Genomic DNA, 14753 nt, shown 5'->3' on the forward strand with positions numbered 1-14753 from the left:
AAAAATTACAATATTTATTTTTGAAAGATGACTAAAAAACTAAACTTTCAAGTAACTGCACAGTCTCTAGTAATCCGAATAATCGGTATTTGGTAGTCAAACAAAGAAGTTGTTGATTTGTTTTCCTCAATAATTAGAAATTTTAGTCTCCAATGGTATTTCAGACAAAAAAAAAAGAAAAAAAAAAAAGAAATCAACATTGGTTTAAAATTAATTATACTATGTTGAGAAAACAAGGCTAAAAATAAAATTTACATTTAAAAATTTAAAATAAATTTTAAAAAAATTTAAAATTCATTAAAAAAAAAACTTTTTTTTTACAATTCAAATGAGAATTTTTGAAAACTATTGTAAATTTAAATCTCATTTTTGTCTCCCTGGAAGATTGAACACATTCATGTGACTGAATGTTTAATATTTCAAAAACTGCATACATAAATGGCATAGAAGGGGAATCTTTCAGACATCTGATAAAAATGACAGCAAAAGTATTAATCGTGATCCTCCATAGCGTTTGGAAACTGATAATCAAACATGGGAGTTTTGAAAGTTGAGAAGCTGAGAACGGCATCGCTTTTCCCTTTGTTGAAAATACTGTAAATATTTCCAGCAGGCACGGCAATAAAGTCAAGTTCCTTCAGAGTGAAATTTGATTGATGGATAGTCATTTTTAAGTTATTCCCTTTGATAACATTAAAGGCAATGTTGTGCTCAGGCGAGTGCTGCTTACTTTTTTCCTTTCCACAACGGATTTCAATGAAACCAAACGAGATCAAATCACTAGAAAAACACTTTGCAATAGTATACGATGCAGTCTTCTTTTCCTTCAATGGAGGAACTGACCATAAGAGAGTATTATGTGGTCGGTGTAAATAAACAAATTTTTCATCACTCGTCGTCGGGTCAAAGACTTCTATTTTAGTTAATTCACTTCTGACTTGTTTCAAATTTAACGAATTTTCCGAGATTTTGGGTTTTCTCGACTTCATTTTCTTTCTTCTCTCTTCATATTTTTCACAGTTTCTTCTAATTCTTTTCACATCATCAATAATTGGCTCATTTCCTTCATCAACATCAACGCTGACAATGTTAAAGTTTTCGTAAGTAATACGCAAGCGCTGGCTGCGCCAACGCTCTAATGGAGGAAACCTCTTGCGTTTGGAACGTCGAAGTTGGGTGACACTAGATTCTACTTCAACTTTCTGCTGCTGCTCAGAATTTTTTTTTCGCTTTTTACATCTTTCAGAGACATCAATCTCATTATTATTATCCTGGTTGAATTCATTTTCTTCATGAGTTGATGTGCTAGAGAGTTGTGATGCTGACGGGACACACGGAGATGCTGTCTTGTTCTGTACAGATTTGTGGCTGATGTTTGAAATTTTACGACGGGAGGTACAATTTGGTACCGAAGACCTATTATTTGGAGTTATTATTATAGTATTATTCTTGTCCTGGTTGATTTCATTTTCTTCATGGGTTGATGGGCTAGAGAGGTGCGATTTTGATGGGACACACGGAGATGCAGTCTTGTTCCGTACAGATTTGTGGCTGATGTTTGAAATTTTACCACGTGGGGTATAATTTGGTAACAAAGACCCATTATTTGAAGTTATTATAGTATTATTCTTGTCCTGGTTGATTTCATTTTCTTCTTGAGTTGATGTGCTAGAGAGGTGCGATGTTGACAGGACACACGGAGGTGCAGTCTCGTTATGTACAGATTCATGGCTGATGTTTGAAATTTTACCACGTGAGGTATAATTTGGGACCGAAGACCTATTATTTGAAGTTATTATTATAGTATTATTCTTGTCCTGGTTGATTTCATTTTCTTCACGGGTTGATGCGCAAGAGAGGTGTGATGTTGAAGAGACACACGGAGATGCAGTCTTGTTCCGTACAGATTCGTGGATGATGTTTGAAGTTTTACCACGTGAGGTATAATTTGGTACCGAAGACTTATTATTTGGAGTTATTATCATGGTATTATTCTTGTCCTGGTTGATTTCATTTTCTTCATGGGTTGAAGTGCCAGAGAGGTGTGATGTTGAAGAGGCACTTGGAGATGCAGTCTTGTTCCATACAGATTCGCGGCTGATATTTGAAATTTTACCACGCGAGTTATAATTTGGTACCGAAGACCTATTATTTGGAGTTATTATTATAGTATTATTCTTGTCCTGGTTGATTTCATTCTCTTCATGGGTTGATGTGCCAGAGAGGGGTGATGTTGAAGAGGCACATGGAGATGCAGTCGTGTCCCTTACAGATTCGCGGCTGGTGTTTGAAATTTTACAACGGGAGGTATAATTTGGTACCGAAGACCTATTATTTGGAGTTATTATTATAGTATTATTCTTGTCCTGGTTGATTTCATTTTCTTCATGGGTTGATGTGCCAGAGAGGGGTGATGTTGAAGAGGCACATGGAGATGCAGTCGTGTCCCTTACAGATTCGCGGCTGGTGTTTGAAATTTTACAACGGGAGGTATAATTTGGTACCGAAGACCTATTATTTGGAGTTATTATTATAGTATTATTCTTGTCCTGGTTGATTTCATTCTCTTCATGGGTTGATGTGCTAGAAAGGTGTGATGCTGAAGAGGCACATGGAGATGCAGTCGTGTCCCTTACAGATTCGCGGCTGATATTTGAAATTTTACCACGAGAAGTATAATTTGGTACCGAAGACCTATTATTTAGAGTTATTATTATAGTATTATTCTTGTCCTGGTTGATTTCATTTTCTTCATGGGTTGATGCGCTAGAGAGGGGTGATTTTGATGGGACACACGGAGATGCAGGCTTGTTCCGTACAGATTTGCGGCTGGTGTTTGAAATTTTACCACGTGGGGTATAGTTTGGTACCGAAGACCTATTATTTGAAGCTTTACTAGCACGCATGGTGGTCAATGCACTACTATCTGTCCAATAATTATCAAAATTTTCAATTCCATTAATAATTTGTATTTCTTTTCCAGCTAATATATCTGCTCCAGTTCGCCGCCCTTTGGCCAAGAGCTGTTTTTTCTCTATGATTTGCTTTGGAACAACCGATAAGTGCACTTCATCTTCATTAGAATCCTTTTTTAAGGTAGGTGTTCTAGCACAACTTATTCTTGCAGGCAATTCCCGTCTAGGACTTGGATTGATGTTCTTTATAAATGAACTCATTCGAGGTGCATTTGAGAGGACAGGTGAAGAACACAGAGGTGATGGATTGCTTGCATCAGTATCATCACCTGAAGAGGTCCAATAATCATCAAAACGTTCCATTCCATCCTTACTTTCTCTTATTCTTTTGCCAGCTCTTACATCATAGCCAGTCCTTCGACCTACAGTACTGAAACGCTTTTTTCGATTTCTTCCGTTCATTGTAAATATCTTGAGCTTCATCCAGCCTTTGTTTATACAGACCTAGAATTAAAAAAAAAAAAAAAATGATGAAAAAAAATAGCATTTTGTTTATTTTAATGAATTTGGGTTTTTCCATGTTTTTTTCTTTTTAATTTTTTTAAAAATTGCAACATTCCTTGCATTTTAGAGTTGAAAAATTCCCTGACTCATGGGATTATTTTCAGAAGTTATTTTTTCCTCAGAAATCTGCTTAACAATGGTCTTTAAAATCAATGAATAGAAAAGTTATTTTTGTGAAAAGATTTAGTTTAGTTACAAATATTAATAAATAAAATAAAGTTATTAGTAACAGATGTTTTGAACGATAACATGGTTACTCAGAAATATTGTTAAGTTTCAAAAAAACAAACAAACTGTTTATTCCCAAAATTAACAACAGTACATCGAATTAAATGAGAAAACTTCTCAAAAATTAAATTATTGTTGCTTCATAACATTTGGTACAAAAAGAATTTTATTATTTTTTTTAATAGTGCAGGCATAAAAAAGAAGAAGCTTTTTGTTTTTAACTACTTGGTTTAGTGTTCATTCTTGACCTTATAAAGGACAGGACGCTAGAAGCTGAAAAGGGCACAATTTACCCTAAAAAAGGGTAACTATCACAAAATGGGCATTGTTCACTAATATTTGCATAACTCTTCAGACATCCAAAATATACCAAGTTTTTAATTTTATCATTAATAAAATCTTACTTTCTTTAAAGATAAAATTTAAATTAAAAGTAATTTCTTAGTTAAATTTGCACGCTCTATAAATTAGTTTTAAAATTTTAGTAATTCTATAATTTTTAAAATGTTGCAGGTAATATCAACATGTTAAACATATCGGGATTTTAAAAACGATTTCAAAAGGAAATAAAATATAAATAATCAAAATAAAAACAGCAAAAGTGATAGAAAACTAATGTGGACTTACAATAGAATGGTCACGAATCAAGCACAAGAAAAAGTGATTACTTAAATATGAAATTCGTTAACCATGACACCGTACAAATTACATCGGAATTATAATAATAATAATAAAAAAAACAACAACAAGGAAATAGCCAAGAAGCAACCAAGAGTTGACCCCTGTGGCAGAATTCTTTTGGGTTCTCTGCGACAAACCTCTCTAGCACTAATATCTTTCTGCAAGATGCTTAACAAATATACATGTTACTAACTAAATTTAAAGTAAGAAAAAAAACCCTATTTGAATAAAATAAAATTGTATTTAATTTTTAAATGAATATGTAATATATTTTTATTCTAATATCACGGGAGAGATTCTCACATTTTACTAAACAAGAAAACACACTATTTATTTCCTTTTTCGTATTTTGTAAAACGGCATATAAAAAAAAAAGAAAATCATGTAACCCGTAGCAGTGACTACCGGAAAAAAAAGATGGCCGGCGAAATCAAGCGAATTAAATATACTGCACGGAACAACGAGAGTATCGGCGCAAAACGACCGTGTCACATAATGATTTCTTGAATCTGCGATTCGAATTTCGCATGCTGTAATAATACTGGTATATTTCAAAAAGTCACGAGAATATAAATAACAACTGAGCAATGAAAAACATCGGGATTTTGAAAAAAAAAAAAAAAAAAATCCGTAGCAATGACTGTCTTAAAGAACGATAGAAATACTTCAGGGACTAACAAGAATATCGGCGCAAAATGAAGGCGTCAAGAATGATTTCTGGAGGGGAAAAAAAATCCTTCAATATTTCTGCAGAAAAAATTTTTTTTTTTTTCACTTCATTATTATGTATTTTTTATTCTTCTCAAATAAGAATAGAAAAATGAAGAACATTTCTTTCCCCTCCGATGCGTTAAAAAGGCATCTTTTAATTATAATTTTAGAGATAAAAAATTTCAGCAGAAAATCAAAATTCTTTACTACTTCTGAAAAACAAAATTCTTTACTTCCCAAAAGAAAATTTGTTCGAATGTAATATCCTGCGACAATGTTGCTGCGATTCTGTCATGAGGAATCTGAGGAAGAAAAAAAACTACCCATAAGCGATGCGGATTTACGGTAGAATCGATCTAGAGTGAGAAAGTGACGACTTAAATCGAGACTGGCTTGTCCAGGGTGTGTAGCCAAATTACTCGACCAAAAATAAGCACCTTTTCAAGCACACTCAAAAAATATTTTTAAGCACTTTAAAAAATATCATAATTAGGCAGGGTTGGAAAGTTTTTGACAATCGACAGTTTTATCTTGTTTTAATCGTCATGTCAAAAAAAAAAAAAAAAACTTTTGGCATTGTTTTTGACAATTATCGAAAATCATGAAATTTTGAATCATAAAAACGAATGGCATTTTCATGCGATACGGAGAGACTATACGTCGGAATAGATTTGGATTGAATACATTATGAAAACGTTGAATAAAACAAGTGAACTGTGTCTTTTTGCATAATTTGAAGCGAAAATCAACATAGTCTTAACTATGCTCCAATTAAAAAATAGGCACCTAAATAAAAGTCTAATTCAGAGGTGATCGTGAGCCCAAGTTTAAGTTCCGGAAAATTTCTCGTTTAAATTTTTGGCTTTTTGGACATAAATGATTGTATAAGAGTTTGCTTTCTTCTATTAACAATTTAGTTTTTTCTTGTTCACTTGTTTCATACCTACTCTTTTTCTTTTTGTCGTAATTACAGACTATCTCCAATCATGCCTTGTGCAAGTCTAATTCCTTGCATATCTTTAGACTTAAGGGCTTCTTTAAGTCTTTCATTGGGGTGAAATAACAAGGGAGGGGTTAGCATGATGACATCACTGAGCACATGATAGACAGCACTACGTATGTGTTAGCGAGGAGACTGAAAAGTAATGTTCATTTCTGCGAAAAAAAACTTCACTAAGAGAAAAAGAGTCTCATAATAGTCACTTATTCCTGAAAATAGTTGCTTTTTTATAGCCTTTTCAGGCAAAAAAAAGTAGCCATATTCGCCTAAGGCCGAAAATAGTAGCATTTTAGTAGTCTGTGGCAATCCTGCATACTCAAATGCACGATTTGTATTTGCCATATTTTTACGAAATATAACGGGATATTTATAACCCATGTGAAAATCAATACCAACAACTGCCGGCAATACAACCGAAACATTACACATACTCACGATAGAATCAGCTTAAATTGAGTGCCTCCAAAAGTGATTATCTAAATGCATGATTCAAATATTACGTAAATTTTGCATCGATAGGCAATTTTACGAAGATTACTTTGCAAATTTCTGCAGAAAGTAAAATTTTGACTTTTCAAAAGAAAAATCTTTCTGCGTAAAATCCGTAAAGCTCTGCGACAATGTCACCGTTATTCTGCAACGAGGCACATCAAATAGTGACAGTTCAAATTTTAAATATAACAATATTTGAAAAACCATGTATAAGGTCCGAATAAATTATTAGTAACCACCATTAAACCCAGCGAAATTGTGATAGGATCTTCACGAATTGAGTGTAAATAGTGATAACACAAACTCAAAATAGGCCGTTCCACCCCCTTAATCGCTTAGGGAACAAGGGGTAGTTCATTCAAAAGGCAAACGGGGCGCTTAGGATCAACTCCGTTAGTTAATGAACTCTGTTACCTTAAACTGCTATTTTTTCAGATCACATAATCATAGACATTTCATTCCTTTCTTGTAAGAAGCAATATTTCTGATCATCACATCAAATCCTATAAACCAAATATGAATAGAAAATAAATAAATACAATAAACTTACAGTAAGATATTTAATTAATATCTGAATTGGAAAGTGAAAAACATTCCAAAATTACACAAAGTTATTACATTCCAAAATTTTCTTTAAGTATGAACTTATTTTACACCACATTTGTTTTCAAAACATTAAATTAAATTATATAAATATGAACGTTTATTATAAGTTTTGCAGATTATTTTTTAGTTACTATGCACAAAACCAAATGTAAAGAACAGTATTTCCAATTCTGCAGTTGAGTTATATAAAACTATTTCAAACAAACATTTTCATCTACATCTTTTAGTACCACCAGGAATTTATTAAAATTAGAGATGCAAAATTCTCTCTAATATCCTTCAAGGTAAATATTCTCATCAATTTTGGAAGTTTTATCCTAGAAGTTACTTATAATGAAGACGTATCTTAAATATTTTATATAATTTAAAAATAAATATTTATAGATAATATGTAGAAAATAAAACTAAATAAATGCCATAGAATAATTTAATAAAGAGTAAATTAAAATAACAAAATTTTTTAATTAACATATTTTATGGCACTTTAAATGTATATTTTAATGGCATATATGGCAGTTATTATTATAGATTTTAACAAAGTTTTTTAAAAAGATTTTGATGTATCTTGTACAATATGGGGAATTTGAGCCAGGATGGTTCAGGGGATAGAGTGTTCGCCTTTCAATGAGGTGAACCGGGTTTAAACCTCAGCCATGTCTGGTCGATACAAATTCCGTATCCGGCTTGCACGTACCACTGGGCTGACGTAAAATATCCTCAGTGGTAGACAAATTATAGGTTATAAGCAGGGTTGGCAAGGTTTAGGACCAGGGTTGGCAAGATTTTGCCGCAGGTGGAAAAAACCATGGTAAATACCGGTAAAAACCGTCCTGGCAAAAACAGGTTTTTGCCAAGCAAATTGGCAAAAAGTGGCAAAAACCTATATTTTCCAAGATGAGAGGACAAAAACACATTTTTGATACAAAATTGAAATATATACTATGAATATAAATAATTACAAAAAATTAACGAAATTATTATTCCATAATTAAATGATAATGTAATAATATATCATTTTAGTAGTAATTTAAAACATTATTGATTGGAAAATTTGTGATTATTCTCTTTTTTCCAGTGAAATGAACTTATTTTAAAATTAATATAACTATAATTTAAAGCATAAAATATCTATCAACATGTGCTGTTAATTATTGTACAAATAATAATTTTTTATAATAAATAATAATATTATACAAATAATAATTTATTTGTAAAAAAACATTTATTTTAGGATTCTAAAATGAAAAGAGATCACAAACTTTCAATCTTTTAAAAATTATTACCCTTATATTAATTATTAATATGTTAAAAATAATTTTTTCATGTAATGTTTCAAAATTATTATTCCTTATGATTGATTTAAATTTGTTTCAAGTATTTTGTAATAATATTTAATCAGCAATTTAGATAATTTGGTTTTTGCCGGTTTTTACCAGTTTTTGCCGGTTTTTACCAGGTTTTTGCCACTGTCCTGGCAAAAACCCCTTTTTGCCGGCAAAAACTCCAACCCTGTTTAGGACAGAATGGATTAATCCACGGTTTAAACCGTCCTGTCCAAAACCCCTTTGTCCAAAACCCTTTTACTCAAATTATGTCACAATTTTATCTGAACAATATTTAAGAGGTAAAATGAACATAGAACTAATAACATATTGATAATTAAATATACTAGAGAATATTTGTTTTTAAAAGTATAATGCTTTATTAATATTGTTTGACTCTTCAATTTAAACAAAGGAAGATTAATCAGTAATCAAGTTCAATTGGTCCTCTCATTCAATAGTAGTACATAACTGAAGTTTGGCCTTGCCATACAGGTTAAAATATTGGGGACTAAGTGCTTGGTTCGTCATAAACACGTTTATTTATCTATAGTACTATTTAGGAAAACTTTTATTTCATTCATGTTCAATTCTTTTAGCATAGTGGTGATACATCACCAGTGTCAGTAACTGAAACTGATGTTATGCCCTTCAAAACTGTAAATACATTTTTCAGTTATTTTGTATTTTCAATTTAAACTAATATATTATTCACATTTAAAAACAATTTTTTTTTAAATAGATGTCTTTTTTATCATCCTGTAATGCAGAAATTATAACATTTTTAAAAAAAAAATATTGTGAAAAATAAAAGGTTAATTTTTGAACAAATTTAGTATTTTTTTAAAGAAAAATTATTATTTTTTAATGTTGCCATATTTATCCTTATGCAAAAATATTATTTATCAGTATTAAAAGCATATTTATATTTAAAGGATTAGGTATTCACTTTTGTTGTTCAATGAATTATGGAGCTTCAAAAATTATAAACCTTTTTCTATTATATTATATTGTTTTCTTTTAATAAGTTATAGTAAATTGTATAAAAAATATCAAATATTTATTGATACATGTAATTATTATGTGTACAACGGTTACACCTATAGAATTTTTACCTTTTACCAAAGTTCAAGGTTTTGGATACTTTAAGACAGTTTAGGACAGTTTTACCCAGTTTAAGACAGTAAAACCCACGTGTCCTGTCCAAAACCAGTTTAGGGCGTCCAAAACCCCAACTCTGGTTATAAGTTCCTGAGCCGCCAGTCTAACCGTGGGAAGTTCTTGTATTCCTCTCCATGTAATGTAGGGGTGCTCAACCTGCGGCCCGCGGGCCAAATGCGGCCCGCCAACCCTCGATGTGCGGCCCGCGGCCGCAATCTGAACAAAATGAAAAAAAAATTAAATATTTGTTTTTGAAAAATAATAAAAAAAATTCTGTAATTTAAATTTACACTTTTAAGTTTTTGACGCACCCAATCTCAATCAATGTAGTTTTTCGATGGTTAACGCTACGGATTTCAGCATAGTTTTAAAAATCCCAATATTTTTAATACATCATTATTACGATTTACGAATTTTAATTACCACTTTTGACGCTTTTCGTATGTGCCGATTCCAATGACTTTTCGGTAGTTATTGCTACCCATTTTCAAGTAGTTTCTGAAATAGCGATTTTTGAAAATTATAAAACGCTTTATTTGTGCAAACTTCATGGAAAATCTAAATGACTTTCGATCCTTTCTTCAATAGTTATTGCTGCACATTTCCGCCCGGTTTTTAAAACTTCGATATTTTAGCACGATATTATTACGAATCGCGAGTAAAGAATCGCTCATTTAGATAACCATTTTTTGACGTGGCTTATTTGTAACGATTTTATCGCAAATCAAATTATTTTTCAATCGTTATTTTAGAAATTATTCCTACACATTTATACAAGGTTTTGAAAGTACCGATATTTTTTATACGCTATTGCGACATTTTAATTTCAAATCCCGCATTTAAATTACATAAAATTTTGATGGACTTTATTTACCCCAATTTCATCTGAAATATAAAAGTATTTTGGTTATTGTTTTAGTAGTTATTACGTTTTCCCCGTGATTTAAAAAGATTATATTTTTAAAACTATGGTTTGACAGCAAGCGAGTTTTGAATCGCGCATTAAAATAATTATTTTTTACGTGCTCTGTTTGTGCCGATTTTATCACCTGCGTTGTACCGATTTTAACACGCACTTTTTAAGAGGTTTTTCTAAGGCCGGATTTACGTATAAGCTAAATAAGCTGTAGCTTGGGGCCCCGAGATGACAAAAGCCCCTGATCCTACTTTCCCCCCACTTTTTTTAAAGTTTTAATCGGAGCTGGGGCCATCAGAAGCCCAAAATGCACTTTTTTTTCTTTTTTACATTGTCGGACATAATAAATATAAATAAATGGCTGAATAAAGCAAAAAACTTCGTTGTCTTTAGTAGGGAACATATCATCTTTCAAGCAATTTGAGTATTAATAAATTATTTAAAAAATTTTTTTTTTAGTTTAAAAGGTGAAAAAGTTTTTTTTTGCTCCATCATTCGATCATCAGACTATTTAATATCTGTTTCTAAGGATCAGAATTCCCTTATATTTTACTTTAAAATTGTACAAATAATATATTTAATGCTTTCATGTGATATGCAGCAAGCAGTTTTAAATAGCAATTTAAAATATCTATAAAAAAAAACAGAAATTGTCAGTTCAAGAAAAAAAAAAAACATTGACTAATACTTTTGAATAAGAATTTAAATAACTACATACGTTTGTTTTGCTATCTCATTCTATATAGCATTATTTAGAGCAGTGGTGCGCAAACTAGGGGTCGCGACCCCTGTGGGGGTCGCCAGAAGTTCTTTGGGGGTCGCCAAATTTTTATGAAATGCATTATCCCTGCATGCTGCATACTATACAGTGTACAGTCCGCAAAAAAAAAAAACGAATCACCCTGAATAACTTTCGTTCTAATGATCGGATTTTCACGAACTAAGTGTCAATCTTAATGGTTCCTGGGGGTGACCTCAAATATGTTAATTAATTAGTGCTAACTATTAATTAAGTTACGAAATCAGACACAAAAACGTACTTTCTCTGAATAAACATATAATTTTTTTTACATATTTGGAATCTAGACCCTTGAATTAGTGGGGGTAGACAAAATTTTAAAAAAATTGGGTGGTAAATTGGGCCGCAATAAAGGTTTATATATTTGGCGATAGTCCAGAAAACCGCCAAAAAAAGTCGCCTGCGCAAATAAATATTTTAAGATAACCCATTGACTAATTCAAAAGAGGAGTGCTTAATTTTACTAGGTTGCTACGCAACCAAACTCTAATAGTAAAAAAATTGAAATAATGTTCAGTGATTGCTCGGAGGGGCTTAATTTATAGTTAATAGAAAATATCTCGAAGTTTCCAGGCCATAAACAATTTTTTTAGGGGATTTCTGTCCAAAAAGCAAAAAAAATATTACTTTAATCTCCTTTGAAAAGTAAATTTGAATCGATTTATAAATTATTTATGATAGTTTTTAGAATTTAAATACATGAACTTTTTATCTGATATTATTTAGATTACACTGTTTTTACTATATTTATTCGAGGATTTTATACTAAAATAAAATGAGCATAACTTATTATAGCTATATACAAAAGTTTAGGGATAATCATTTTTACAGTTTTAATCGAGTCTTCTAGGCAAGAAAGTTTGAGGGAAAAAAAAGTGCTTGAAAAATAAAATGTAGATTGTATAATAATTCTAATGCACATTCACAAGGCTTTCTGTAATATACGATATTTCTTTTTTCTATAACTCAAGGAATTGCTGAATGTTTAGTGGCATTTTAAAAAGATTGAAATATGTTATGTTTAAGAATAAGATATTGAAATAATATGTTGCAAATTGTAGGATTCATTGCTTAAAAAATCGCTTCATTCTACTAGATATTTAGGTTACATCGTTTCCTTTGGATAAAGATGATTAGCAAATAGCATCTTCATGTTTCGATACATTCTGAAACTTATACGTTCGCAAATTCGCCATAAAATGTCGCACAGCATATTCTTCAATTACGATAAGCTACATTTACCACCAAATACTGCTACTATGTTTATTTTTGCTTTCTTATATATATCTGATGATCTCTTTTTAAACAGAGCTCGTAAGATCCTTAAGATATTGAAATGGGGGCACAAAAACTTAAGAGATAAAATATTTAATTTCATTAACTCAAAATATCTGGTGTCGAAATGTTAATTTTTAAGTTAAATATAACTTTTACAATATTGATGTTCTTACATTTTTAAAGACCATATGAATCCTGATAAAATATTAAAATGCATATGCAGGGGTCTGTCTAGGCCGAATTTACTACCGTTTAGCGGTACCTTCACAAATTCAACTTTAGGAAAAACGGTAGTTTCACAAATTCAGTTTTAGGAAAAACGGTAGTTTCACAAAATACTTTTTCTTAAAATTTTATTTTTGTATCCCTTAAGAAGCGATAAATCCATATTTTTGTGTTGATTTTTAAATATAATTTTTCACAAATTATGTCTAAATTTTCACAAAATAGGTACCTCTCAGAAAAACCTAGACAGACCCCTGATATGTTTACTTTAACTAGTGTAAAATCCTTATCAAAATAATGATCAAGACCCAAATGTAAAACAGTATAATTGACGATAAAAACTCAACTGGCTTCAAAACATATGAAGAGGGAAGTAAAAGTCGACATGTTTCGAGTTTTCAAATATAATCGCCCGTTCTCAAGATTTGTCAGGCTTGAATAACTTGTGACTTTTATTATTGGACGCTCAAAACATGTCTATTTTTATTATCATCTATTATTTTTTTAAATCAATGAAGTTTTTATATTTTCGATTCAGTTTCTTGGGATTATCCATTTAGTTACACAACATATTAAATTATTTCACTCGATATTAAAATAAGTTTTACATATGTTATAGGCACAGGTTCTTAGATTGAAAAAATAATAATTCACTACTTTGTAAAAAAATTAATGCAGTAAAAAAAAAGTTTTTTTTTTTTTTTTTTGCTGCAAGCCTTAACATTTTAGTTTAAGGACATAAAAAAATTCCGTTTACAATTGAAATTTCAAAAGTCGAATGTGAAAATGGAATGTCCCCTAGTACCAGGAATCGAAATTAAATTGTAACAAGGACAACTTTTTTAAACAAGTTAGCGTTTCCGTCCTACTCGAAGTTGTTTGAAAAGGTATTTTTTATATATCGATTCCAAAGTTTATTCTACATATATTTCAGGGTATAATTTCGGAGTATTTCGATCGAGTTTATTTTTACACCCTTATTTGCTTAAAATTATTAAATAATTTACTTAGAATAAATTATTCAAGCTACATGATTTAATGCATTTATAGTATAATAATAAACGGAGCTTCCGACGCATATCCTTAACCTTAATACCGCTATCATTAAATAAATGGAATAAGCTTAGATAAATAATAAAAGTTAATTTTTCCCTCGTGTAATTTTCAAGGAATAATATGTTTCGATCAAACAGATTTCATTCTGGAAATAGCTAAATTATTGAGTAGGTCTCTTGGAGCAATATCATTCTTATCCTCTTTTAACGAAATATAGGAAAAATTAGTTTTCACAGTTTCTGTAAAAAGTATGTTAGCCTACTTGCCACGTTTTTTTTTAAATTTTTTTTTTATTAAAATAAGGTCGGAAATTGTGTATTGTGTGCACAGCTTCGGAATCCTTACAAATTTCAATTTTTAGTATTTCCTGATTAACCAATTAAGGCATTTTCCTGATAACAAATTATACTACAATAATATCTTGGAAATCATGCTAAAGTAAAAAATTAAACTAAATAGTTTAGTGTATTATCAGAAAAAAGAATCTACTTGGTATCATAAAGAGTAAAAGATATAATGAAATAATTAGTGAATCACACGTGGTCAGAAAATTAAAAATTTAATTTCACAACTAAGATAGTAGGACGACATTTAAGATACTGAGATATTTTAAGACACTAAAAAAATTGGCTACGTATTCCACAGCTTTTTATGTTCGGTATCTTTATACTCTTTGTAGTGACTTATAAAACATCAACACTATTTTAGATAATCTAAGTTGAAGTCACAAGAAACAGAAAAAAATGACAATCAATAATTTATATTCTTTTTTCAAAAAAATAGTATGCTAAGTAAATAA

At 30.7% G+C, this 14753-nt stretch overlaps 1 protein-coding gene across 3 annotated transcripts in view; it reads right to left on the reverse strand.

Moving 5' to 3' along the window:
* Nucleotides 1-14753, reverse strand: part of LOC107441589 (uncharacterized) — a 27709-nt gene continuing 12956 nt past the window's right edge. For 2 of the 3 annotated variants that reach the window (XM_016054912.4, XM_016054911.5), the window contains exons 2-3: nucleotides 7006-7094; nucleotides 1-3419 (exon numbers count right to left, since the gene is read on the reverse strand). In XM_016054912.4, the coding sequence (XP_015910398.3) occupies nucleotides 492-3398 (2907 nt within the window). In that variant the 5' untranslated portion in view covers nucleotides 3399-3419; nucleotides 7006-7094 and the 3' untranslated portion in view covers nucleotides 1-491. The remainder of the gene's footprint in view (nucleotides 3420-7005; nucleotides 7095-14753) is intronic. The other variant, XM_016054913.5, reaches the window with a different exon arrangement.

This window comes from Parasteatoda tepidariorum, chromosome 5 (assembly GCF_982258835.1).
Source record: "Parasteatoda tepidariorum strain Cologne lab strain chromosome 5, Ptep-v5.0, whole genome shotgun sequence".
NCBI lineage: Eukaryota > Metazoa > Arthropoda > Arachnida > Araneae > Theridiidae > Parasteatoda > Parasteatoda tepidariorum.